At 45.3% G+C, this 25,469-nt stretch overlaps 3 protein-coding genes across 14 annotated transcripts; 2 read left to right on the top strand and 1 right to left on the bottom strand.

Annotated features, from left to right (window-relative positions):
- Window positions 1-1,486: 1,486 nt before the first annotated feature.
- Window positions 1,487-7,455, top strand: LOC112884715. 5 transcript variants are annotated; one of them, XM_025950241.1, is made up of 6 exons: window positions 1,487-1,764; window positions 2,911-5,088; window positions 5,449-5,590; window positions 5,658-6,090; window positions 6,157-6,522; window positions 6,614-7,455. In XM_025950241.1, exons 1-2 carry the CDS (start codon window positions 1,498-1,500, stop codon window positions 4,222-4,224), a joined length of 1,581 nt encoding a protein of 526 aa, XP_025806026.1. In that variant the 5' UTR covers window positions 1,487-1,497; the 3' UTR covers window positions 4,225-5,088; window positions 5,449-5,590; window positions 5,658-6,090; window positions 6,157-6,522; window positions 6,614-7,455. The 5 variants fall into 5 exon arrangements, with proteins under 5 accessions (XP_025806026.1, XP_025806024.1, XP_025806025.1 ...); XM_025950239.1 differs by having other exon boundaries at window positions 5,330-5,590; XM_025950240.1 differs by having other exon boundaries at window positions 2,911-5,114.
- A 4,073-nt stretch (window positions 7,456-11,528) lies between these two features.
- On the bottom strand, window positions 11,529-14,100 carry LOC112884718 (60S ribosomal protein L3-like). Of its 2 annotated transcripts, none has more exons than XM_025950243.1 (6): window positions 13,980-14,100; window positions 13,763-13,872; window positions 13,112-13,222; window positions 12,619-12,923; window positions 12,120-12,529; window positions 11,529-12,016 (listed from the first exon to the last, which is right to left on the bottom strand). In XM_025950243.1, exons 2-6 carry the CDS (start codon window positions 13,845-13,847, stop codon window positions 11,758-11,760), a joined length of 1,170 nt encoding a protein of 389 aa, XP_025806028.1. In that variant the 5' UTR covers window positions 13,848-13,872; window positions 13,980-14,100; the 3' UTR covers window positions 11,529-11,757. The 2 variants fall into 2 exon arrangements, with proteins under 2 accessions (XP_025806028.1, XP_025806029.1); XM_025950244.1 differs by having other exon boundaries at window positions 13,763-13,875; window positions 13,985-14,089.
- A 1,465-nt stretch (window positions 14,101-15,565) lies between these two features.
- LOC112884714 lies at window positions 15,566-25,274 on the top strand. 7 transcript variants are annotated; one of them, XM_025950233.1, is made up of 15 exons: window positions 15,587-15,763; window positions 15,913-18,432; window positions 18,514-18,727; window positions 18,980-19,171; window positions 19,407-19,607; window positions 20,360-20,785; window positions 20,863-21,060; window positions 21,153-21,527; window positions 21,661-21,733; window positions 21,828-21,934; window positions 22,080-22,661; window positions 22,752-23,333; window positions 23,664-24,122; window positions 24,240-24,653; window positions 24,777-25,274. In XM_025950233.1, the coding sequence occupies exons 1-15, from the start codon at window positions 15,650-15,652 to the stop codon at window positions 25,067-25,069; spliced, it is 6,750 nt and encodes a 2,249-aa protein (XP_025806018.1). In that variant the 5' UTR covers window positions 15,587-15,649; the 3' UTR covers window positions 25,070-25,274. The 7 variants fall into 7 exon arrangements, with proteins under 7 accessions (XP_025806021.1, XP_025806020.1, XP_025806019.1 ...); XM_025950235.1 differs by having other exon boundaries at window positions 15,577-15,763; window positions 15,913-18,727; window positions 24,240-24,649; XM_025950234.1 differs by having other exon boundaries at window positions 15,586-15,763; window positions 15,913-18,727; window positions 20,965-21,060.
- The last annotated feature ends 195 nt before the right edge of the window (window positions 25,275-25,469 follow it).

Here is a 25,469-nt window from a genome sequence, read left to right as displayed (position 1 = left end):
AGATTTATCGATGCTTAAATAGATTTATTTAGATTTATTGATGCTTAAATGGATTTATTTATCGAATACGATAACGATGAACCATACAGTGAAGAAGTCGATAGGAACTCTGGTGTTGTAGGCTGTCTATAAACTGTTGATCCATAGAAGAAGCTACTTTTATTTTGGTTCAAAAGTACATGGCAATATCAATATTTTGAAAAATGACTTTTAGTTGGGATGCAGGGGTGCGCGCAATATTTTTCTAAAGTCCGCATAGCTTTACTCACTTCTTCATGTTCCACAATGTAATACAAATTAAATATTTTGATTTGCCAACTGTTGTAATGTAAAATTAGATTTCTTTATAAATTCAAGAATTAAATAGAGTCTCTGATTGACGTGGGTTGGTTCTATAAAATATATAAAATATGGAGGTTTCTTTTCGAAGAATAACGTATCATAAGGTGGGGCATTGGTTGATTTTATAAAAAATAAGATTACTTTTTGTGAAGCAGTGATTTCATGAGTAAATCGCTCTATTTTGTAAATTAAGGAAGGAATGAGTGGTTTGTGGTTCATTCCGTAGAAATTTAAGGTTTCTTTTATGAAATAACCAAAGACGGACCGCGGGTTGGTTTCAGAAAAACCTGAGGGGGGTTTCACAAAAAAATATTGAGGGGCCCTCAAACTGTGAGTTGATTTAAGTGAAGCTCGAGAGGGTTTGTGAAAAAAGATATGAACTACTCTAAAGAATATTTTTTCAAAAAAACTAAGATTTACACAATCTGAGTTGTACGTCCGGTCAATCCGACGGCTTGGAAAAGTAGGTGACGTGGTCCGCTTCACTTGCCATCTTTTGGTGCAAGAATCGTAGTAAGAGATTTATTTCGACACAAAATTGTCAATAAAAAGGTCGCAAATTTGCTATATTAAAGGCCAAGGCAATTCCACCCGATAAAACAGTGGCGAAAGTTACTCAATCTTGGTTCGACAAACTTGGATAGCTAGGGTAACAAACCAAACAACATTAAACTCGACTATGCCATTAAAAATATTGGCCAATCTAAAAAAACTGCATTTTCTTTCTCTTCCGCCCTAAAATTTACTTCGATGCTAAACACTTGTATTTAGTGACAAGTGAGTATTTTTTAAATATATATTTTTCATCTAATATTTTTATAGGAAACAGGGTTAGCCGCTTTTTTTTTACAAGTTATGGTTCCAACCTTATGACAGTATGAACCGTTCCCTTGGGCAATCCATCAGCCAGCAGCCCTGCATAAACAGCTCTTGCCCCCTTCCTGTTTCCTCTCGCGCGACTGACTGACTGGAGATCCAGAATTTTGAAGTTAAAAATTCGAATTTCAAACTCTCCCTGTAATTGTTTTTCAATTTAGTCCTTCTCCAGGAAGCCTCCGCTTGGATGGGACAACCACGACCACGCCTCTCTAGCCCCACCGGTCAGCCTGTGAAACACCGCCGCACCGCACGCGTCCCCAGGCGCGGCGCCGCGCCATGTCCATCAAGGCATCGAACCAACCACTGCGTCGCTCCCGGCGGCGTCTATTCCCCCAACGCTCGCCCAGTCGCCCGTTGCTCCCCTACCAAAATCCGTCGATCCTGGCGGCGATTCAAGAGAGACCCGGACCGAGGCTCTCCGGCGGGTGGATGGAGTTCACGGCGATGAAGCGGAGGGAACTGTTGGACCTCTGCCGGCAGCACGGCCTCGCCACCCGCGGCTCCAAAGCCGACCTTGCCGCTAGCCTCGCGGGTGCAATCTCGGTACGGCCTCCAAAACCCTCGCTCTTGCCTCTGTGTAGCCCAATGCAGAAAGTTTCAGATTGCCTGACCGTATATTGGGGAAAAAACTATATTTTCAGAAGTGGTTCTTTCGCCCGGGTGGGGCGGATTGGTCATTTCGATTTTTTTCCAGAAAGATTAAAACGCACCATGGGTATCAAAACTTGCGTAGTGGGTGCAATCTCATCACAGTACTTAAATTGAAAAAAATTGAGCGAACCAAGTCGTCTTCGTAAATGAGCCCAAGTGGCAATGACTGGACTGTCACCGTGGCAGTGGTAGGTCTGCAGGCTGCAAATACTTTCCCTGTGCGTTAAGAGCAACTGAACGTATCTTTTGGTTCTTCTCCTTTCTATCTTTTTCTTCATTTGCATGTTTGCATTACTCAGTGGAAGCACAGCTTGATGGCACGCATGGCTCAATGTGAAGATTTGTGGATCTACAGAACAGATTATGGTTGCTGATTTTTGTTTGCCCCAATAATTTTGGAAGGTGAATTACCTATTAGAAGGCAGCAAGTAGAATGACCTTTGTTGTGCACGTTCTATCTTGCTGCTGCACACTTGTACCTACGTTATATCACAAGTCAGACATGTTTTCTTAAATTCTATGTTAAGAGATGACCAAACCAGTAGCTTTCAATTCACATGTGTACTCCTTTGCAAAAAAGAAAAATACATTAATAAAAAATTACCACCCATGGTGTATTTTACTCTTTTCAGAAAAGAAACACAAAACCCATGCCATTTTCACTTTTCTTACATGACGTAATGAGTTAAGGTGTGCATATTATGGCCTCTGTTTGTATGCACAATCCTTTCTATACCAGTGAACAACTAAAATATGTTGCAGGTAGTATATTTTCCTTTTGTTTCTCATTTCATCAACCTGTGCTCTGCGATTCTGGGTGCTGGATAAAGAAACATCAGAGAATCACTAAACAATGGGCCGTGCATGATGCTAAGAAGAATGTGACCAAGTTGCCGAGTTTGCTTCTCCATTCACAGATGTGACATGACACCCTCTGGACAAACCAAAATATTTCTAAATGTAGGAAGCAGAGCTAACAAATAGTGTAGTGCTTTTGTTCTGATCTCTGCTGATTTTGGGTTTGACTCCTTGTTGCAGGGTGCAGCTGCTGCAGAGAGTGTGGTTGAGGTGGTGGTTGGGAAGGGGTGTCTGAAGCGGCTAGGAGGTAGCACTAGTGGTGGTACTTCCGGTGCTGCCAAGAAGGTGCGATTTGCATTGGACGAAGAGTCAGAGGAGAGGGCAAGGAGATGGAGGTCCCAGGTGATCTTGCAGCCGGTTGTTACCAAGACAAGAGGGAGGCACAAAGCCAGGAAGATACATCCTGCTGCAGCAGTGAGCGGAAGAGGTTGCCGGTGGAAGCGTGATGATGTCGGTGGTGATTCTGCTGATAAAGATGTCATAGGAGAGGTGGGAGCAGATGCCCCATTGACGTGGTCCACGATGCCAGCGGTGTGTTTATGTGCTCATAGTGAGGCTGAAAGTCAGAATAATCCTGCTGAGGCTGAGAAAGAAGGGGAGGTGTTCGAAGCAGCTATTGATAGGAAGTGGAAGCAGAAGACCCATGAGAATGCTGAGGTAATTGCTGCCAATGCTCAGGCTGCAGGAAACAGGTGGAGGAAGACAAGGGGTAAGCCCAAGGCTGAAGAGGCACTTCCTGATACAGTGGTGAGTGCAGATGCTCCAGTGACTCAGTCGAGGAAAGAGGCAATGGATCTGTGCCCTGAAAGTGGAGTTGAATGTCAGAATAATCCTGTTGAGGCTGAGGAAGAAGGGCTGGTGGTGGGAACAGCTATTGATTGTAGGAAGCAGAAGCGGAAGCGGAAGGCCCAGGAGAATGCCAAGGGTATTGCTGCCAATGCTCAGGGTGGAGTTTCTCATGGAAGCACGAGGAAGTCAAGCTTGTCTACAGCTGCTGTTCTGTTGTCTGCTGTTGTTGAGAATAAGAGACGGAGGAAATTAGGGAATGATAAGGATGAAAGTGGTGATGAGGAGCAGACTGCTCAAGTTCAAGATTTGGCCACTGTAGTGTCACCAGTTGACATAGAAAATGAAAGAAGTAGGAGGAACAGTGAAGATTGTGTTCCTGCTGTGCAGAAATCTGGCAGGACCACAAGATCACACTCAGTAGCAGCTGCTGCGATATTGCCCATAGTCAATGGAAACAAGGTGTGGAAGGCAGAACATGTGCTCCCAGATGGAGACCTACCTGCAAATTCGGAGGTTCCTCGAAATGATGCTCCTGTTACCAGGTCATTGAGGAACAGAATTGTTCAGGTTTACACCACTGTGGTAGAAGAAACACATGTTGGTGAGAAGCTTGAAGACAAGAGGAAGAGAGGTAGACCGTCTACTCGCAGGCATCAGCAGCTTGTGTCTTGTTGTAAAGGAAGAACAAGTTGCTGCTCCCTGTGATCTCCCTCCACTAAAGCAATTGACAAGAAACCATCATGAGGGTGATGAATTGTTAAGTAATGCAAATTTAGAGACCAACAAGCTATGTAGACTACCAGTGGCCAAGGACTTGAAGATAGATCGCCCATTGACATTTAGTACCGCTAATACCAGTGTGGAAGATTTTGTGGTGAAGGCAGAAAAAGAGCTGGGTTTCACAAAGAGGAGCAGCGGTGATAAGAGAAAAAATGCTGGTGGAGTTTCATTCTCTGGTGACAGTGGTAGTAAGGCTCCAGCTGCAAAAATGGAATTAGGAGTGCTTGATGAAAGAACCACATGCATGAATAAAAGTGTTAATGGTGAGGAGTTTCAAAGTGCCAAGGTGGAGATGTGGGTAAGCAGGCAGCAGTAAGACCGACTCCAGCGGACTTCCCATCCCGTCCCCGCCGCGGTAAATGGGACGCTGGGCGCACTGTTCACGCGCCCAGCGGATTGCCCATTGCGTCTCGGAAAAACGGGGTACCTCCCTCCCGTCCCGCAGATCCGCGCGACCCCCCCCCCCCCCCAGCCTCCCATCCCAACTGTCGCTCCCGTCCTCCCCTTCTCCCTCTCTGGTGCATCTCGGGCGGACGGAGGCGTGCTTCTGCTGCGCCGTTCCTCGCCGGCGCCTAGGTTGCATCGGACCACCACCGCCAGATCTGCTGTTCTCGGGCGGACGGAGCACCGCCACCACCACCACTGGCGCGGACGGAGATCCGGCGCGGACGGACCACCCCCACCGCTTCTCGGGCGGACGGAGAAGCAGCTGCAAGAGCCGGCGGCGCACGAGGTCTTCTTCACCCCCCAGCGCTGAATCTTCCACTGCTCCGGCACCATCTGCAGCAGGTGCTCCTCGATCTCATCTCCCGCTGGTATGGCTCCACCTCCATTGCCGATGCATCGCGGTACATCTCGTGTGCCATTCGTGCTATCCTTGTGCTCGTATGCTTGTTGTTGTTGGTGGTGAAATAGTAGTACAAACTGCAAGACTGCTCGTATTGTTCCGGCACCATTTTCTATTCCCTGTCATTATTTAGTTAGTTTCATGACAAGTTATGAAGTAGTTTCGTATGCTTGTTGATTTCAGGTCTGGATTAATCTTGTTGGCGTAGCATGTTTCATGACAAGTTTGGGAGTTGTTCGTGTGCCATTCGTGTTGTCTTTGTGAATCCCTCTTGATGCCTGTTTATGTTAATGATATCACAGCGATATGGAGAACGTGTGGAATGAACTTGATGATGGTAGCCAACATGGCTTTGGTGTGGCTAGTTGCACCCCATATACTGATTTGCTTGGTTGCCAAATGACAGAGGGGCAGGACGAGGCAACTCCTCATTGTGATGTACAGGTAATTTGTCTCGGTTGCCTTTCTAGACTGGTTTCGGTGGCTGTCTTACGTCCATTTTTTTTTTCAGGTTTCAAACAACGACACCACTGAGTCACCAAGCACTGGCAAACGACCCAAAAAAGCAAAGCAGGGACGGGTTTCAAAAAGCACAGCCATTCGGTCCTCGAGCTATACTCCTAAGGAAGATGAGGTTATCTGTTCAGCTTACCTGAATGTGTCAAAAGATCCCGTTGTCTCTGTGAATCAGCCCAGCAAAACTTATTGGGAGAGAATTTGTGACTACTACAACAAGAATCGTGGCATTCGTGTTGTCTTTGTGAATCCCTCTTGATGCCTGTTTATGTTAATGATATCACAGCGATATGGAGAACGTGTGGAATGAACTTGATGATGGTAGCCAACATGGCTTTGGTGTGGCTAGTTGCACCCCATATACTGATTTGCTTGGTTGCCAAATGACAGAGGGGCAGGACGAGGCAACTCCTCATTGTGATGTACAGGTAATTTGTCTCGGTTGCCTTTTTAGACTGGTTTCGGTGGCTGTCTTACGTCCATTTTTTTTTCAGGTTTCAAACAACGACACCACTGAGTCACCAAGCACTGGCAAACGACCCAAAAAAGCAAAGCAGGGACGGGTTTCAAAAAGCACAGCCATTCGGTCCTCGAGCTATACTCCTAAGGAAGATGAGGTTATCTGTTCAGCTTACCTGAATGTGTCAAAAGATCCCGTTGTCTCTGTGAATCAGCCCAGCAAAACTTATTGGGAGAGAATTTGTGACTACTACAACAAGAATCGTGGCATGTATGGCCAAAGGACCATTTCCTCCCTCCAACACAGATGGGGTGAAATATCCAAAGATACTTGCAAGTTCACTGGGTTTTATGCAGAGATTGAAAGGAAGAACCAAAGCGGCAAAAATGAGGATGATAAGGTACTTTCTTTGTACCTTCACTGGCTTTTATTGTGTATGTTTACAAATGTTATTGTATATGTTCTAATGAACTTGTTAAATGTTAATGTAGATAAAAGATGCGCTGCAGTTGTATAATGGTGTTCTTGGTCACTCTTTCAAGTTCATTCATTGCTGGTTCATATTGAGGCACGAGCAGAAATGGCATGAGTTTGTTGCAGAGAAGAAGCAACATAATAAAACAAGGCCGGAGCCCTCTGCTGAACCTGTGAGGCCAATGGCTCCGGCAACAGATACTCCTCAGATCAATGCCCAGAATTTAGTTAGACCAATGGGCAGGGATAGTGCAAAGAGGTTAAGGAGTGCAAACTCATCTGCTAGCTCTACTGGGTGTCTTGAGGTGCTGCAAAAGATCCATAGTGACAGGGCTAAGTATGAAGAAAGGCAAGAGGAACATATCAAGGATGAGTCGAAGGAAATGGTAGAGAGATACGAGAGGAAGCTGAGACTACAAGAGGAGTCCATTAATTTTCAGAAGGACTCCATGAATTTTCAGAAGGAGTTGTTGACAAAGCAGGTCTCTATTCAAGAGAAAATGTTGGCACTTCAAGAAAAAGAACGTGTGGATAAAGTCATGATGGCTGACTTGGATAAATTTCCATCATGGGTGCGTGACTATTATGTCATCGAGCAAAAAGAAATTGCTGCCAGAAGACTACAAGCTGGTCAGCCATCTGGTGAAAAGTGAGCTTCGGAGTGTTTGAGCTGGTCAGCCCTGTACTTGGGCTGTATTATTAGTGTGTGCTGAACCATCTTTCTTGTAATATTTGTGTGGGCTGTATTTGAACAAGTTCTGTTGTATTATTAGTGTCATATTTGAACAATCTTGTAATATTTGAACAAGCTTTGTTGTAATAAGAAAAATGAGATTCGGCGCAGCTCTTGTTGCCTCTTAGTGTGCTGAAAAATTGGACTGCAGCTATCCCATAGTGTTTGCACAGTTTTTTGTACAGATTTTTGGACTGAAATTGGACTGAAAATTGGACTGAAATTGAACTGAAAATTGGACTGAAATTGAACTGAAAATTGGACTGAAATTGAATTGAAAATTGGACTGAAAAAAGGTACATGCCGAGCCCTAATTTCAGTCCAAAAAACAACAGCTGGTTCCATTTATTCCAGTTACTTTCACTGAAATCTATTAAAGCGAATTGGGTAAGGCCATGCTTTCCTTTCAATTCTATGGTTTACAACGATAATTCAGTTCTTATAGTTCAAGATTGGCATATTTCTTATATGATGTTAATAATGGCATTACAATACTGGAGGACAGTCCGCCAGCTACTGGAGGACGGTCCTCCGGCTCCCCCAACGGTCAACTGTTGCAAAAACGGCGTGGTCTGAACTAGCCGTTACTGCCTAACCGGATAGTCCGCCATACAGGGCCGGACAGTCCGGTTGGACGAAACCTTTTGTCTCGGATGCTGGAGACAAATCGGACTGTCCACGGTCAGCAACCGGACTGTCCGGGGGTGCCGGACTGTCCGGTCTAACGAGCCGGACTGTCCGGTTCAGGCGTGAAGTGCAAGAATTCTCGTTATGTGTGCATCTTTTCTCTCATGTGCCATGTTTCTCAAGGTATGCAATACAAAGACTCGATCATAAAGCACTTAGCAAATTTCCGAGCAAACGAACATCGGCCCCTCTTAATAGTACGGCTATCTAGCCTAAAAATCCGGTCGAGTTATTCTCTACTCTTCTTTGGACCGGCAAAAATAAAATTCCTATGTTATACCTTTGCCTTGAGCTGTCCATTTTGATTCTCTTCTTAGATCGTTGCGGCATTTGCTTCTTTTCAACTATTCATCTATGGACCATCCTACTCTTATAAATCTCAATGAAGCAGTTAGTCCACTTATAGCTTTCATTAATTACCAAAACACAATTTAGGGGCCTAGATGCTTTCAACCATGCTTTCCTTTCAATGCTATGGTTTACAACGACAATTCAGTTCTTATAGTTCAAGATTGGCATATTTCTTATATGATGTTAATAATGGCATTACAATTCAAGATGGAGATGACTCAAGTGGACAACAGCAATACACCAAAGAGTTACTCTCTGAATATGAAACCAAAAATTGCTCCCAGAATCAGACGACATAAACATTTGACTTGGACAACAGACAACATATTCAACCATGAATAAGCATTACAGTTTAACATTCACTGAAATAAACAGAGCCCTAATTATATTACAGCTTAACATTCACCCAAAAGAAGCATTACAGCTTAACATTCACTAAAATAAGCATTACAGCTTAACATAATGCGGCCATTGTGAGACCCAAAAGAAGCTTTCTCATAGTTCTTGCCTACATGCTAAAGCTTTCTCATACTTCTTGCCTACATACTAATTACTGCTGGACTCTTCGATGGCCGTCATGAATCCATAGGTGCTCGATCAAGTCTTCCTTCAACTGTGCATTGGCAGCCCAAGACCTGATGCGTCTGTGGTTCTCAATCAAAGCAGATATCTCAGGAACATTTCAGGTGTTTGAGAGCCTAGGTTCGGTAGAACCTTCATACTCTTGTATTGCCAACCCTGGTCCACACTCATACTTGATGCCCATATTATGCAAGATTACAACACACAACATAATATATCTCATGTCCTCCGAACACCGTACCCTAGCAGGCCCTTTGACTATATGGTACTTTCCTTGTAGTTTTCCAAACATCATTTCAACATCTTTCCTATAAGCTGCTTGGGCTAGTGTGAAATGCTGCTGCTGCATGTTGACTGGAGAAGGAACACCACTTATAAGGGTGGCCCAAGGAGGATAAATTCCATCAGCGAGGTAGTATCCCATATGATAATCTTTGCCATTCACCTTGAAATCAACTTCAGGACCGTAACCACTGGAAATAGAGTCAAACACATGAGATCGATTAAGCACATTTATATCATTGCAAGATCCGGGCATCCCAAAAAAGACGTGCCAAATCCAAAGATCATAACTTGCCACTGCCTCCAAGATAATGGTAGGTTTTTTGAAGTGGCCCCTGTACTGACCATGCCATGCTGTGGGGCATTTTTCCCATTCCCAGTGCATGCAATCGATGCTCCCTAGCATTCCCGGGAACCCCCTTTCTTCAGCAATACTAAGTAACCGAGAAATATCATTGGCTGTGGGTTCCCTAAGGTACTCATCTGCATAACGTGAAACAATAGTGCGCGTGAAGTGATTGACAGTTTCAATGACCGTGCTCTCACCCATACGAATGTACTCGTCAAGTGAATCAGCCACACCACCATACGCTAGCACCCTCACCGCAGCCATCACTTTCTATATTGGGTGGAACCCTGGCTGTTTCGTGGCATCATAGCCAAGCTTGAAGTATTCATTTGCTGCCTCTACATCGCGACAGATGTCTGTAAACATGTCTCTGCCCATTCTAAACCTGCAACCATATAGGAGCAATGAGCACAACCATATGGTGTACACAAGGAACAACTGCACATGAAGCATCAAATAATGCACCTGCGCCGGAAGTAATACTCTGGATACACGGGGTTGTCGACAAAGTAATCATTCATCAACCGTAGATACGCACTGTGACGATCTCTTGGTATGACCATACGACCAAATACCGAACCACAGTGCGGCTCTTTTTCCTCCTCAACCAGGTACGTCGTGGCTGTCATAGCAATCAACTCATCCTCAGCATATCGGTGGTCACGCATACTCTTGACACGCTTCAATCGTCGGCGCCACATTGGTCACAAACCCTAGTCGAAGGTACTGTACACGAAAGTTGCAGCAGATAAATGGTGAAAAGATGATGTTTTTTTGAGGAGGAACGATTTTTGGGGAGCATCGATGCATACCTCCGTGGTGGAGCTGGAGCAGAGAAGGAACGATTTTGGGGGTGGGGGGGAGAGTGCCGCCGGGAAGGAGCTGTCAAACCGATTTGGGGACGACGACCCGAGGGCGCCGTCGGGAGTGCTGCAGCGCCGGCGGGATCTTGATTCCGGCTAGGGGCTGTGCGCGCCGGCGCGACGCCGTCGTCCACCGGAACCCCTCGTCGCCTTCCGGAACCCCTCGTCGCCTTCAAGGTTCACGCGGGAACCAACGGCCGGCGGCGGAGTGGGCGGAGATGCGACGGTCGTTCCGCAAGCCGCTGGAAGGAGGCCGCGGTTCTTCTTTCCCAAAGGGCGGGCCCCACGCTCCGCGTCCCGGGCGAATGCCTATCCGCAGCCGCGAACGGTTGGAGTCGGTCTAAGGGGGCCTGTTAGGTGATCAACACGTAGATGTGTGGTGGCGGGTCAGATCTGAGGCAGCCTTCTCTTTGATTGGATCCATCATCCCTTTGCTCCACCACCCGGAGCTCATGGAGGCAAGGTGGCTTTTTGTTAGCTTAACCATGGTTTTGTGGGGCCTAGATTATAAGGTCAATCGCATCTTGAACACCATTGATGCGTTGGCATACTCTTTTGAGTTCTTTTGGTGCCTGCTCTCAGAAAGAAAGAATTTCTGAAAGAAGAGGTTGAAAGTATATGTAATTTCTCCTTAGTCGCTGGAGAAAGAAAATTCTTTTCCTTCAGTGTTGGAATTCTAACCTAGTGCTTGATCATGTAATCAAGTGTATTTATGTGCTCACAATTAATATTAACCATGGAGGTTACCTACTTGATTTGAGCCCCACTTGTATGAACTCCATTAAATCGTAATTGCACAATGTAATCGCTATGTGAGGCTCATTGTCAACATGCACGTAAGAGATTTTGCTTACTGGTGGATGATAGCAGTGATTTTAAGTATGATCAGTTCCATTGTGATGTTGATACTTGATAGCAATGCTTGTTCTTTGAAACTAGGGTCGTTATACCACAGTTTTTGGCATTTAACCACTTCACCCGCCAAACAGAGTGGGCGTATCGATGGCTGCAGGGAAACAACAAAGGAATCGTGAAGCTGTGACACGGGAGCAGACTGTAGCAGTTCACAAGAGAATCCATCAGGAAGCGCGGCAAGTAAACAATCGCGTTGACAGGGAGAACAAGTACACCATCCCATACCAGAGAATCCAACATGCTACAAAGTTCAAAATTTTTAATGATTCTAATCATTTGCAACAAAGCAGCTCACAGTTGCAACACAAACTGGTTCTCTGAATCTCTTCAACAAAACTGAGGGAAAAAAATTGAACACTATTTGGTACGACGTTTTGCTTCTACAGCACGAACGGCAGCTCAGGTCTTGAGCTTGCCGTAGAACTTCTGCTTCTCGTCGGTGGTTTGGAAGCGCCCATGCCCGAACTTGGATGAGGTGTCAACGAACTTGAGGTTGATCTGCTCCAGCGCCAGCCGTGAGGTCTGCTTCAGCAGGGACTGGCGGAGTGTCACCACCCTCTTCTTGGGGCCGACGCAGCACCCCTTGATCATCAGGTAGTCGCCCTTGACAATTCCATAGTGGGGGAAGCCGCCCATGGGAGTGATGTCCTTCTCAGTCCTGTAAAAATTGAGAGAATTCAGTAATCAGCACAGGTATAAATAACAGAAGCAACATATGATCATGGATCAACATGTAACTGAAGAGAACCAATAAAACTTACCTGTCAAACTCAGTAGAGGCATCATGGCTTTCCTGTCCAGCCTTGCCGATCTTGTAAACCTTCTTGTTCATCTCCGTCCGGTGGTGGTATCCATTCTGACCAGCGCGGGCAACCGTGTAGGACACCCTAGCAGGATGCCAAGCACCGATACAGGCGACCTTGCGGAGACCCCTGTGGGTCTTGCGGGGAAGGCGGGTGACACCCCAACGGGTGACCACACCTTCGTACCCCTTACCCTTGGTGACGCCAATGATGTCAATCATTTCATCCTTCTGGAAGACGGCGTCGACCGGGACCTCCTTCTCAAAGAACTTGTAGCCAAAGTCAACTTTGTCTGCGATCGTGCCACCGTTGACTTGGATCTCCATGAGATGGGCCTTCTTCTGCTTCAAACCCTTCATCTTTCTAATCTGAAATCAGAAACAGTAGAGCATGTGAGAACAGAACACCGTAAAACATTAAATTACTCAGCTGCGATGACAGTGAATGGAAATATCACCTGAGTGTGGGCGATAACACGGACAACTGAAGCATACTTCTTCATCTTCTCAAGCTGCAACTGGACTTCTTTCTTGCCTGCATCACTGTCATATTTGAGGGCGTATTTGGTGAAGGCCTTCTTCTTGCTCTTGCACCAGTTCTTGTAGAACCTTCTCCTCACTTCTTCGCTAAGGTGCTGGGCCCAGACAGAGTTGAGGGTACGCAGACCACGTGGGGTCTTAACGTACGCCACAAGTCCAACAATGACAAGAGGAGGGGTCTCAATGATGGTCACCGCCTCACAGGTTTCCTTCTTGTGGAGCTCTGCACAAAATCACACAAGGCGAGTACATCTCAACAAACACGATATGCACAATACCACCAACAAACAATAATTTGATTTGAAAAACTCAAGGACCAGATATGGGGATAGAATAATCAGGTAGCATCTCGAGTTTCCTTGTCTCAAGGGAACATTTCAAAGAAGTTGCTTCCTCTGACAGTTTACTTACTGGAGCCAGGCTTCTCGACCTCACGCACGATATGTGTCATGCCAGCCTTGTAGCCAAGGAAGGCAGTAAGGTGGCAGGGCTTCTTCGGGTCATCCCTAGGGAAGGACTTCACTGCAAAGGAAAAAAAAAAGAATTGGCACATCAGACACATATTATCATGCCCACTAATCAAACTTCACGGAAGCAACAAGTAAACAAATATATTAGAGAAAAAGACCATACTTTAATTTGGAACCACTGATAATACTTAAAATTTCACAACAGCGTCATAGCTTTGTATTTCCACATTCAATGTTTGCGGGCAAACAATGATACAAACTACCACCATGGTTCAAGAACACTATCAGCCACGATCCCAAGTGCAATGTACTTGTCATTAAATGCATCTAAGATGTGCAAATGAGAACAATTTTACTCAATTAGCAATCTCCGAAATCTACCCAACGCACAACAAACAAATGAAATAATGACACTATCAGAGTACTGGTAACAAGAGATGAGCTACGAGACAACTCAAGCAGTTCATACGGTCACATCCAATTCCCACAGCCCGATCACGCGAAGCCAACACAGAGTGGGAATATTAGCAAAAACAACCGACGGGGAAAACACAAAGTAGCCAGACGAACGCATCCGCGTGGCAGCACGTACCCTTTCCGCGGTGGCGGGAGGATCGCTTCCTAGGGAGGAAGCCCAGGGACCCATGCCTCGGGTGCTCAAATTTACGGTGCGACATCCTCGCCGACCTCCTCCTTCCTTACCTGCAGCAATCAGAGCACCCATGAAACCATTAGATCGGTGTACACATGTTGAATGCTTCGTTTCGCAGAGCAGGAAGGTAACTAGGGAGGAGAACGGGAAGGCATACCTGGTGTGGGTGCTCGTCGCCGGCAAGAGATGGGATGCGGCGGCGGGGGAGCCCTGGAGGGTCGCTAGGGTTGGGCGCAAGAGCAACCCTTCATATGGGGGACGCGTGGGATGGGTAGGAGGTGCAGGCCATTAACGGGCCGCATCCGGGCTGGCACGCCGTGCCACACAAATGGCCCAAGAACGGACTATCAGGCCGAGCCGGCACAGGCGCCGGACCTGATCGTGCCGTACTTGGGTCGTGCCACGGGCCTTTTGTTCGGCCTTTTAGAATACAGGCAGAGGCCCGTTAATGGCAGCTAGATGTTAGGGTGATACACGCTGCATGCGGCTGCTGCCTGCTTGCTGGCTGCAGTCGCCGATCGGCTGCTGGCTGCCCTGCAGCAGTAGCTGCAGCCCAGTCATCCACTGGTCAACCGAACAGCGTGATTTTTCTTCTTCTTTTATTACCAATTGTCATCCTCGTTTGCAGACTGCTGTTTGTTCACTAATAATAGGTGAACAACATTGGTCCACCTTTTAAATTCAAACAACCAAGCGCATTATAACTTTTTTAAATATTTTGATGAGCATATTTTTAAAAAAACATTACTATTTCTCATTTTTATTTCGTTAGCTTAGATAGGGTCTAGTGGGAGCTAGATTAAAAGTTAGGTTCGCTTTCCATAATTGTTGGACATGCACGCAGGAGATTTTGCTTACTGCTGGCCGTTATACCATAGTTTTGGCATTAAACATGGTTATATAGTTTTTTCTTCGGAACTTCGCTGATTGGATTTGTATTTCAGATGGCACAAACCTGTCCACACCAAAGTACTCCGTACAGTCGCAGCACATTGTTGCACATGTGCTTGAGCAATAGGATAAGAAAATTTTACCCACTAGCTACACTAATATTCACCATGTATTATTAAATTTTTTTGTATGCTTCATGAAAGGCGCATCACGGCAAATTTAGAGCTAGATTGGCGCTTGGCAGCCGGAGTACTATTTCCCAACTGGATAATTCCGTGAGTAAAAAAAAAAACTGGATAATTCTTCTGCTATGGGAGCGGGCCCGCTTGCCAGTATGCTTTTCTGCTTCTCTTCTCAACAGAGAACGGTACGGGAAACGGGATGCTCGATGGATGTAAGCTCACGCATCACCAAATGGAGCAAATGACATGTGGGTCCGACATTCCCGCTCCGATCTAAGGCCCCACATAGCAGTGGAACAGCTCCGACACCTTCCAGTACCCTCCCACGCGCCCGCTCTCCTGGCCCCCACACTGGGCGGGAAGTCCCAAAATGGCAAAATTCAAAACCGGCCGCCTCCTTCCGCTGCAAGCTTCCCCTTCGCTCCCACCGCCGCAGCGTCCCCACCCCGCGCACACTACCTGGGCCCACCCCTCAGCGTGCGAGTCACCGCTAGCACGTGCCCCCGGGGACCCCGACCCGAGGCGGCGCCACGCGGCCACAGACCACTCCTCTTAACCGCATTCCCACTACAGGTTCAATTCCCCAACGCTCCCCGAAAGGCTAACGCCAACCCAAACGGAATCGCGCCGTCGTCGAGCCGTCGTCCTCCAAATTTCGAACGGACGAGACCGGAAGCCGAAACCCGAGCCGGCCGCCGACGAGATGGCCGGGCCGTGGTGATCTCCGGCGGTTGGGGGGCAGTGCGGTGCGGGGATGGATCTCGCGGGGATGAAACGGCGGGAGCTGCAGGCGCTCTGCAAGCGGCACGGCCTCCCCGCCGGCGGCACCAACGCCGATCTCGTCGCCCGCCTCGACGCCGCGCTCTCGGTAAGGACGCAACGCACCTCCCCAGTAAACCTCGCTGCTCGCTAGCCGCGCGTGCGGTCAACGCCGCCAAGTGCTTGCGGGAATTCTCCGCGAGTTCGATTTGTTTCGGGAAATGGTTGGCTTTTAATGCTGTTGGGTTTGCTCTGCAGGGGGCCGCTGGTGCGGAAGAGGAGGAAGATGTGGTCGGAGTAGTAGCCAGGAAGGGGTGTCTGAAGCGCTCGGTCGGAGATGCTGGCGAGGCGAAGAAGGTGACTTTTGCGGTGGAGGAATCGAGAGGGAGGAGGCTGAGGTCCCGGGTCGTCTGGTCGCCGGTGGTTGCCAAGACAAGGGGGAAGCGCGCTGAAGCTGGTAGTACTGATTCTGCTGCTGATGACGGAATTCCTTCAAGGGCAGGTGAAAATGTCCCAGTAAGGCGGTCCAGGAGGAATTCTTTGGCTGCTGCCGAGGTTGAGGAAGTAGAAGAAGCTGTTACTTTTGGTAGGAAACGGAAGCCGAAGAGCCAGGAGATTGCTGAGGACGTTGCTGTCAGTGCTCAGCCTGTAGCTTCTTGCAGAGTCACGAGGAGGTCGAGCTTGTCAGGAACCACCGTCCTGTTGCCTCCTGCTGTTGAGAAGAAGAGAGGGAGGGGGAAGGCAGCAGCTGGTAAAAATAAACTTGTTACTGAGGAGCAGGCTGCTGAGGCTCAAGGTTTGTCTGCGGCGGCGCCACTTACAGTTGTGGAGAGTAAGAGGAGCAGGAGGAAGGGACCTGATGTGCAGAATTCATCTAAGGTGGAAGTATCCGCTAAGACCACAAGATCCCGCTCAGTAGAAGCTGTTATGAAGTCGCCCCCTGTGCTTGAGAACAAGAGGAAGAGGAAGTCAGGAGATGCACAACCAGATGTAGAACAGCCTCCAGTTGCAGAGGTGCCTAGAAATGATGCTCCTGTCACCAGGTCTTTGAGGAACAGGGTAGTCCAGGTTAACAACAGTGTGGTAGAGGAAACTCACACTACCCAACAGCCGGAAAACAAGATGCAGCCTAATAGACCAGCTACTCGCATGCATCAACAGGTCGCATCTTCTGTGGAGAAAGAAGATCAAGTACAAGTTGCTGCTCCTAGTAAGGCCCCTCCATCAAGGCGATCAAAGAGAAACAATTATGAGGCCAATAATGTAAATTCAGAAAGCAACAAATTGATCAGTGCTCCAGTGGAGGCCAAAGACTCAAAAATAGCTCACCCATTGACACACCATAATGCTAAGGCTGAAGATGTGGAGAAACAACCAATAGTCAGAGAACCTGTTAGGCGGTCAACACGTAAATCTGTTGCCTCAGCTATGCTTGATAACGAGAAGGATCTAATTGAAGAGAAGAACCCTGAAGCACATGTTAGGAGATCACTGCAGAGATCTATTGTGCCGGTTGAAGATATCAAAGGTGCTGGTGAAGAGATTCAGAATGCTAAAGGTGAAGATGCCCCGAAGCAGCTAGCAGTTAAAGAACCTGTTAGGCGATCAACACGTAAATCAGTTGTCTCAGCCATGCTTGAGAAAGAGAAGGTTCTCATTGCAGAAAAGAACCCAGGAGCACACGTTAAGAGATCAATGCGGAAATCTGTTGTGCCAGTTCAAGATATTAACGGTGTTGGTGAAGACATTCAAAATGCTAAGAGTGACGATGCGGAGAAGCAATTAGTTATGAATCAACCTGTCAGGCGTTCATCATGTAAATCTGTTCTGCCGGATACACTTGAGAACGAGAGTGGATCTCTAGTTACAGAAACGAATGCTGAGGCACATGTTAGGGCACGGAAGTCTCTTCTTCCTAATATGCTTAACAAGGAGGACCCAGATCACAGCAAAATGATCAGAAACGAGAACTTTCAAATTGGTAAATGTGAAGACGAGAAACAACAAAAAGTAAAGGAACCTGTTAGGCGATCAAGGAGATCTGTTGCCACAGTGATGCTTGAGGAACAAAATAAGGGTCTTCATGAGGAAAAAATGTCAACAATTCCTGTGAGGAGATCAACACGTAAATCTGTCGCTCTCAACATAGTTGAAAAGGGGAGCAATCGCACTGAAAAGGTTGGAAGGGAACAGTCAGGAGTCAGAACAAGGAGGCTGAAAGCAAGAGATAAACTTACAGACCATGCTGTGGCTGTGGAGCCTGTGGTTACTTCTGGAAACGAATTGCAGGTAGATGTGCAGAACAATCAAGGCCTGACAGTCAAATCTCCAAATCATAATTTATCTGATGGTAATGAGACACATCCTGGTTCAGACAAGTTTGTATCATGTGAGAGAGTTGGTGAAGAGGGCTTGAAATTGAGAAAACACAGAACGTCTTCAATGGAAATATCATCTTCAGCCAATGATTTCTGGAATATGGAAGATTTTAGTGGACAGAAATTCAGGAAGCAACAGAGCACACAAACACCATGTGAAAAAGATAACACAGGAGCTATCTATGATAAGCCACAGAGAGTACAGCAGGCGTCAACTTCCACAACTTCGAAGGGAAGGTCTTCAAAGAGGAGACGGACAAGGACAACTGCTCCAGAAGAAGTTATGTCCGCCGAGGAGGCAAATGATGGCATGATTATCAGGGAAGAAACAATGGACACACATAAAACGTCTCATGAATATAGTAAGGAGTCTAGTAGCGGAACTCAAGAAATTTGTCAGGTTAGTGCCACAAGGGAAGGGTTCTCTTCAGGTCCATTGCTTGGGACAGTAACACTCCCTGACGAGATTTACACAACACAGAGTGTACACAAGGTGATACCTGCATCAGAAACTGGTGGCCTTGCAAAGGAAAGTTCGGAGAAGAGTAAACAACCTCAAGAACACTCTGACATTCAAGATGATGATACCCATTTATCTGAAATAAGAAATGGGAAATTGGATCAATCATCAAGCATCACAGAACTACTCCCACACAATGCTTTTGTCTCAGAGGACAAAACATTGATGGGTGAAGGTATGGTTAACATTGGTGCTAAGGGCATCGATTGTTAATTTATTACCTGCATTATCGAATTTATACGCTTTTGCTATGTTCATTTTATCTGTTGTAGCCAGGCATCATCACAATATAATTTATCTCTTCTTTGGATGCCCAGACGCTGGCATATAAGTGAATTCATTGACTTTGTGAAGTTGTAATTGGCTTTTGCCATTACTATCTAGTTAGTATACTGAAAGGCATCCTTGATCCTTGTGAAATCTCCAGATGTTTTGCCTGTTGACTTCACTGTTGGAGATGATGAAGGGCAAAGCCCTGCAGCTGGGCAAGGAAGAGTTGGCTGGGAAGCAAATACAAGTGAGTCTGAAGAAAAGAACCTAGCTGATGCCATGTCCACTGGTCTCCACACCAAAAGTCTGCAACATGATATTGACATACTAGCTGAAGAGTCCGGTGAAGGTACAGCCGCATTCATCCTGTATCCACAAATAGTTACTGATTTGGAAGATAATCTGTTAAACATCCGAGTTCACCTATGCTAATGGGTTGGTACTTGCATTTTCAATTTTGTTGGAAGCTCAAAACCTGGCACCACTGATTTTTTAAAAAAGATTTCTACTTAGCTCTGTCATTACGTTTGTTCCATGATTTTCAATACACTAGATTAAACTTGCAAATATCTCCACTTCTCCAGATGTTGTGCCAATGAGTTTCACTACTGAAGAGCATGGAATAAAATTTAAAGTGAGCCCTATAGCTGTGGAAAGGAGAGTTATTGGGCAAGCAAGTGCATGTGAATCTGCAGGGAAAACATTAACTGGCATCTTGTCTAATGATCTCCGCACCAAATATCTGCAACATGATCGTGACGTACTGACTAAAGAGATTGGTGAAGGTAAGATTGCCTTAGTCTTGGTCACACAGCTAGTTGCTGATCTGGGAGACGATGATGGAAAGCTGTGGCATCTGCACTGTGTTTTACCAATTTGCTAAACATAGGGTGTGATTGGTTACTTGGTCTATTTCTGGCCTGGCTAGGAGTTATGCAGAGCCAGCCCAAGCCAGGCTTATATAGTATTTTCTGGGTTTGTTTGGTTGGCTGCATATCTTGTCTTGGCCCGTGTGAGATTTTGTTTGGATGGCTGCATTGCTCCCTAGGTTACACTGTTGTAGCTAAGCTGGGGCCAAAACTTGGCCAGCCGGGGCGATGTGCAGCCTGCACAACCGGAGACGAGCCTCATTTGCGTTTCCCACTATGCGGACCGTACAGGGCCATTTGCACAACCGGAGCCTGGCTAACGGGTCTATTCAGGCTACCAAACATCCAAGCCTGCACTATGTAAGCCTGGGTAGGCCCTTATGCAGCCTACCAATCACAATCATACTGAGTTCACCTATGTCAAAGCAGCTACTTGTGTTTCTAATTATTTATTTTGTAATACACTTTCGGTTTGTTCAATTTGCAACCACTAGGCCTATACTCCATTATCATTTGTTCTCTGAATCATTCTGACCTATTTATTTCTTCCATTCCAAACATGGCTTCTGCTTCTTATGTAAATCATCACCAATGCATTTGCTCTGCTGACCATCACAAAATTTGATCAGTGACCTTTGTCTTTCTAATACTATCATACTGTTGAACAGCTTCGGGATCTTCCATACAAATATCAGACAGTAATCCAGAAATTCACTGTGATGCGATTGCTGAAGAAAGTATTCGAGCTGCTGATCTTGGGAGCTGTCCCAGCAATGGTGGAAAAGGGAACCCTCTTTTGAAAAATCTGCACGACAGTATTCTTCCAGTAATGAATTCTGCTCAGAGATGTTCATCAGATGGAAGACGTTCATCATTTGGTCTTGATTTTCTGTTTACAGAAGAGTGCAAAGAAAACTGTTCCAGAAATGTCGAAAATATTACTGTAGAAGTTGATGGTGGAAACAAATCTAGCACCTGTGTAAGTCCTGATTTCTATGTGGGATCAGATTGTGGTTTGGAAGATGAGGATGTGCAGCCTACTGGATTTGATGCTGATAAGAAACTTGATGTGGATCAGGATGCCGCAGAAGAAGGTATGAATCCTCCATAAGACTTTCTGTTATTAATTAGTCACCTATATTTTTTAATGTATCATTTCCCCCCTTCACAGAAGTTGTTGTTGAGGAGAAAAATTATGATCAACATGTTGCTCCCAAAACTGACCTAAAAGCAAAGTTAAATGGTGAACTTACTGGTCTTGATATGGAATCAGATTGTACCATTGCTGAAAAGAACGTGAGGTTTGTTGAAGATAATCCTGATGATGAAGAAGTTACAGTTCAGGTCCAGCAGGCTAATGTACAAGAAGGTAAGCATCCATTATGTGATATGTGGATGAGTGGATAGTGAATCCTTGAGTTGTACTATAGTAGTATTAAGTAATGCATAAACGTGTATCAGGTGATTCTGAGAAGCCTTCACAATTTTCAGCAACACCAGAGTGTAAACATGAATTTTGTTTGCCCGACGAAACAGTATTGCATTCAAAGAAGAACAAGGGATGTTTATCAAGTGAAGAACAATCACCATTTGGCCTACAATCCCTGTTCTTGCAGCAAAGCATAGAAAAATCTGTGGAGTGTGGTGCTCTTGCTTCTGCCACAGTTATTGCAGAAAATGGATTTGATGAATTAAAATATGTTCATGTGAAGTGTTCACTAAAAAAGACTCGTGTGTCAGAACCTTTTTCACAACTTGATACTGATGAAGACAGTTGTCCGGTTTCCAAAAATGAAGATTGTATGTTCATATCCCAGCAAGATAAGGGAATAGAAGGTATAAACACCACATTCCTTCTCTTCTTGTATTGTTTTTTCACTTCATAATTTCCTTCCATTCCTGCAATCTATAGTTATGATGTATGTTCTGTCATTTAAATGATATCCATAAAAACTGTTCATTTTTTTAGGATTATCAAAGGCAAGCCTTGATGAAGAATCGGTTCCATCAGGCTTTTCGTTGGACGCAAAGCACATCAAAGAGTAAGCATATTTTTCTATGGTGCCACTAAAATTTCGTATGTTATGCAAATGGTATGTGTTTTATCATTTTAAGATGGAAAATCCAATTTTTTAGGGTCACTAATTCTGAGGAAGTGGCCTGTAAGGGAGAAGGAAGTAAGAAACTTGTCCATTCTGATGACCTTAAAGCTTCATCTGAAAAAACAGATGTCAATGGGCCAGGTAGGTACATCCTTTATTTTTTTCGATCGGGTACATTCTTCAGTATCTCGCTGTTTTTTTTATGAACACTTAAGTTTCCTATTAGTACTATTGCTTTTCAATCGCTAAAAGAACCCTAATGTGTATTGTTCAATTGATGTGCCAGATACTATTGAAAATTCTTCATTTAGTTTAGCAACTCCTGGTTATAAGCATGATGATGCTTTGTCTGAGGAAGCAGTGCGCACAATGAAGAAATATGCTGGAACATGCTCATCCAATCCCAGAGAATTACTTATGGACCTGCAGTCCCTGTTCTCAAAGGAAAACATTGAAGAATCTGATCTGCATGATGGACTTGCATTCTCAAGTGCTGAAAGTCCAGGAGATGAATCAATTGATGTTGAACAACTGGTTGAGGTACATCTTGGTTCTAATCCGTCTCAGTTAGAATCAAATGATCTCTTGGATGAACTGATTGGGTGTTCGAAGACTGAAGTGCTGCATCAGGGTCATAAAGGTCTATGCAGTGAGGATAGAGAAGAGCAAAAGCTGGAAAGCCCAATAGTTATGGAATCTAGCCTTAACTGTAATAAAGATGTTACTAATTCTTCAATCAATGGGTCTGTTGTGGATATTGTTGATCAAAGAACTCCATCTGGTTCGGCTTTACCAGAAGATTGTCGTATGGATCATAACCTGCAACGAGAGTTTTTAGATGGCTGCTCAGTGGATTCTGGTGTAGCAGGTCAGTAACTTGGAGCAATTTCTAAACCCTGAAGTTGCCTTCCGAACTATTGCTTATCAATTAATGTTATTTGTTCAAATGATGTGCCAGGTACTATTGGGAACCCTTCATTTAATTTAGCGACTCCTGATCATGAACATGAAGGTGCTTTGTCTGAGGAAGCAGTGTGCAAAATGAAAAAATATACTGGAACATGCTCGGGAGATCCCAGACATTTACTCATGGAGCTGCAGTCTCTTTTCTCAGAGGGAAGCATTATAAAATCCGATTCGCATGATGTTGCATTTCCATGTTCTGAAAGCGAAGGAAATGAACCTACCGTTTGCCATGTTGAGAAACTGGTTGACACACTTGTTTCTTCAGAACCTGATACGTGCCAAGGCCTTCGTCAAGATCTCAGCAGAGCTGAAGAAAAAGAGAGCTGCGTGTCTATTTCCATGCAACTAAATCCTGAGCTGGAGGACGATGAAGTGGAGAAACACAGCTTAAACTGTGAGAAAGACACCAGTCAGATTCTTGGTATAACTAGATCTGTGCTGAGCAAAACAGCCCTTTTGCCCAAGGACAGTCATACCATTTATTGGCAGGAACAGGAGCTACCAAATGACTTATCCCCACTTAAATCTGGTAAGGAATTTGCAATCTGTCTGGATGAGAGTTTTTTCAGATCTGGTTAGTATTTCTCTTCACATTTAAATATTTTTCGCCTTTTTATAAATATGTTGGTTCAGCAAAGACCAGGGTCCACAAAAGGAAAATTTTTCTTTTAGTTTCTATCATGCTATATTGATTAAGCATATAAATACTATAATACTAGGAAACTACTTTCAGACAACGCTGTTCATATAAACTCCAAGTGTTCAAATACAAAATATTACAAGATATTGATGATTGAAGTTTGGATTGATTAATTGCTTGCAACCCAAAACAACACTTATTTGGCACTGGAGGGAGCAGTGGATTTCATTTGCATATTAATCATGATTCATTCTCTTATGTTAGGAACTTGTCAATCTAACAGCCAGAAGCACATAGTTGAAAGCAACTCCAGGCCATCAAGTTGTGATACTGAAGTGCTCCAGCAAGATCATAAAGACGAAAGCAACATATGTAATGAAGACAAAAGCATTCCAAAAGTCCTTGAAAATGACATGCCTGAAGCTGCCCCAGTTGAACGAATGGACAGTGCAATAATGCTGCCCTCAGTTGCTGGAAAGTCAGAAATGTCTGATGAGCTGCTTAACACCGAGCTGAGTGATGAAGCTGAGGAACACAGCCTTAGTTCTGATAAATATACAATTAAAAATTTCTGTACTGGGTCAGCAAAAAACGATCTGTTCGCCCTGCCCAAGGACTGCCATATGGACACTTGCCAGAAACAGGAGCTCCCAGATGTCCATTATTTACCTAAATCTCCTGGAGAATCTGCAAATTGTCAGGATGAGAGTGTTTCAGGATCAGGTCAGTAATTATGATGACTTGCTTATATTTTCTTGATGCATAAGCTTTAGCAAAGTCATCTGTAAAAAAATTCCTTTATGTATTTTGAAATTGTCTCATCACTCTGTTTTACATCAGGACCTTGTCAGACTAGTTGGCAACAGTGTATAAATGAAAGCAGGAGTGTGCAGGTGACTTCTAATATTGAAGCGTTCAATCAAAATCAGGAGGAAAGCAACCAAAATAATGAAGGTCAAATTACTCCTATTCCTAGCGTTGTGTCTGAAGCTGCAGATATTGAAAGATCAGAAAGGGAAATAGGTCTGACCCCTCCTGCAGGACCGTCAGCATTGCCGGATGAGCAGCTTATCACGAAGGTGGAGTGCCACGAAGTGGACACTTCGAGCTTATTTGATACGGAATTGCTGTACAGCAAAGCATCCAATTTGCACACAGACACTCGCAAGGATCATCCTCCAAGTGATCTATCTGCTCCGAGATCTCCCGAGGAATCTACATCTTTTCCCAATTCCTCTGTTCCGGGATCAGTAGGTATCATGATGATTCTGATTTTGTTCACGTTGCTCTGACTGACATAATGTCTTGTTCAAAATTTCTTATTGCAGTATTTGTCAGCGCCTCCTGACTACACCTTTCATTTTGCTTTTCCATTAGGAATCTGTCAAAGCAGCAGGCGAAGAGGTATAGACGAACTCCGTGCCAAGCTGCAGAGTTTCAAAGTTTCCAGCACTGCAAAAGGAAGCTACATTGCTATGAGTGCCCCTCTCCCGAAGCAAGGTGACAACCTGAGCCAATCTGCAATCGCGTTGCTCCGGAACAGCGAGAATGCACCTGCTGTTAAACTAGACCATCCTGCTAATAAGCGGAACCCTGACTGTTCGGTCGCAAAGGACTCGTCAAGACAAGCGCTGCAGCACATCAGTGGAAGACCAAGGGATCGCCTATAGTCATAGGTAGTAGGGCGTACGCCGTAGTTTATTGTTGACAGTTCGCGTTTGTGTTAAGCAATTAGGTGGTAGTGGTGGTGGTGTTCAACCTTTGGTTGAAGATTACTGAAGAGTCGTACAGCTGATTAATTGGTTGTGCAGGTGTTTGGTTTTGGTTTGTAATCCGGTTATCGTGGACAGAGGAATCTGTTCTGCCCCGTGCTCACTTGTTTGGCTTACCAATGTAAGATGCTGGGTCGAGGAGACAGGAGAGGAGCAGGCTGTTCGGAGCAGAAGAGCCGCAGGTCGTTTGGCGTTCCATGAGCATACACTGCAGCGGATGGCAATCAATCCGCCGATCCTTTGGCCTTCCATGAACGCACGCGCCGCCCGCCCACCCACAATTCAACCAGTGCCCGCG

The sequence above is a fragment of the Panicum hallii genome, chromosome 3, assembly GCF_002211085.1.
Source record: "Panicum hallii strain FIL2 chromosome 3, PHallii_v3.1, whole genome shotgun sequence".
Taxonomy (NCBI): Eukaryota; Viridiplantae; Streptophyta; class Magnoliopsida; order Poales; family Poaceae; genus Panicum; species Panicum hallii.
The sequence above is the reverse complement of the archived record's forward strand: the minus strand, read 5'-3'. Positions and strand labels throughout refer to the sequence as shown.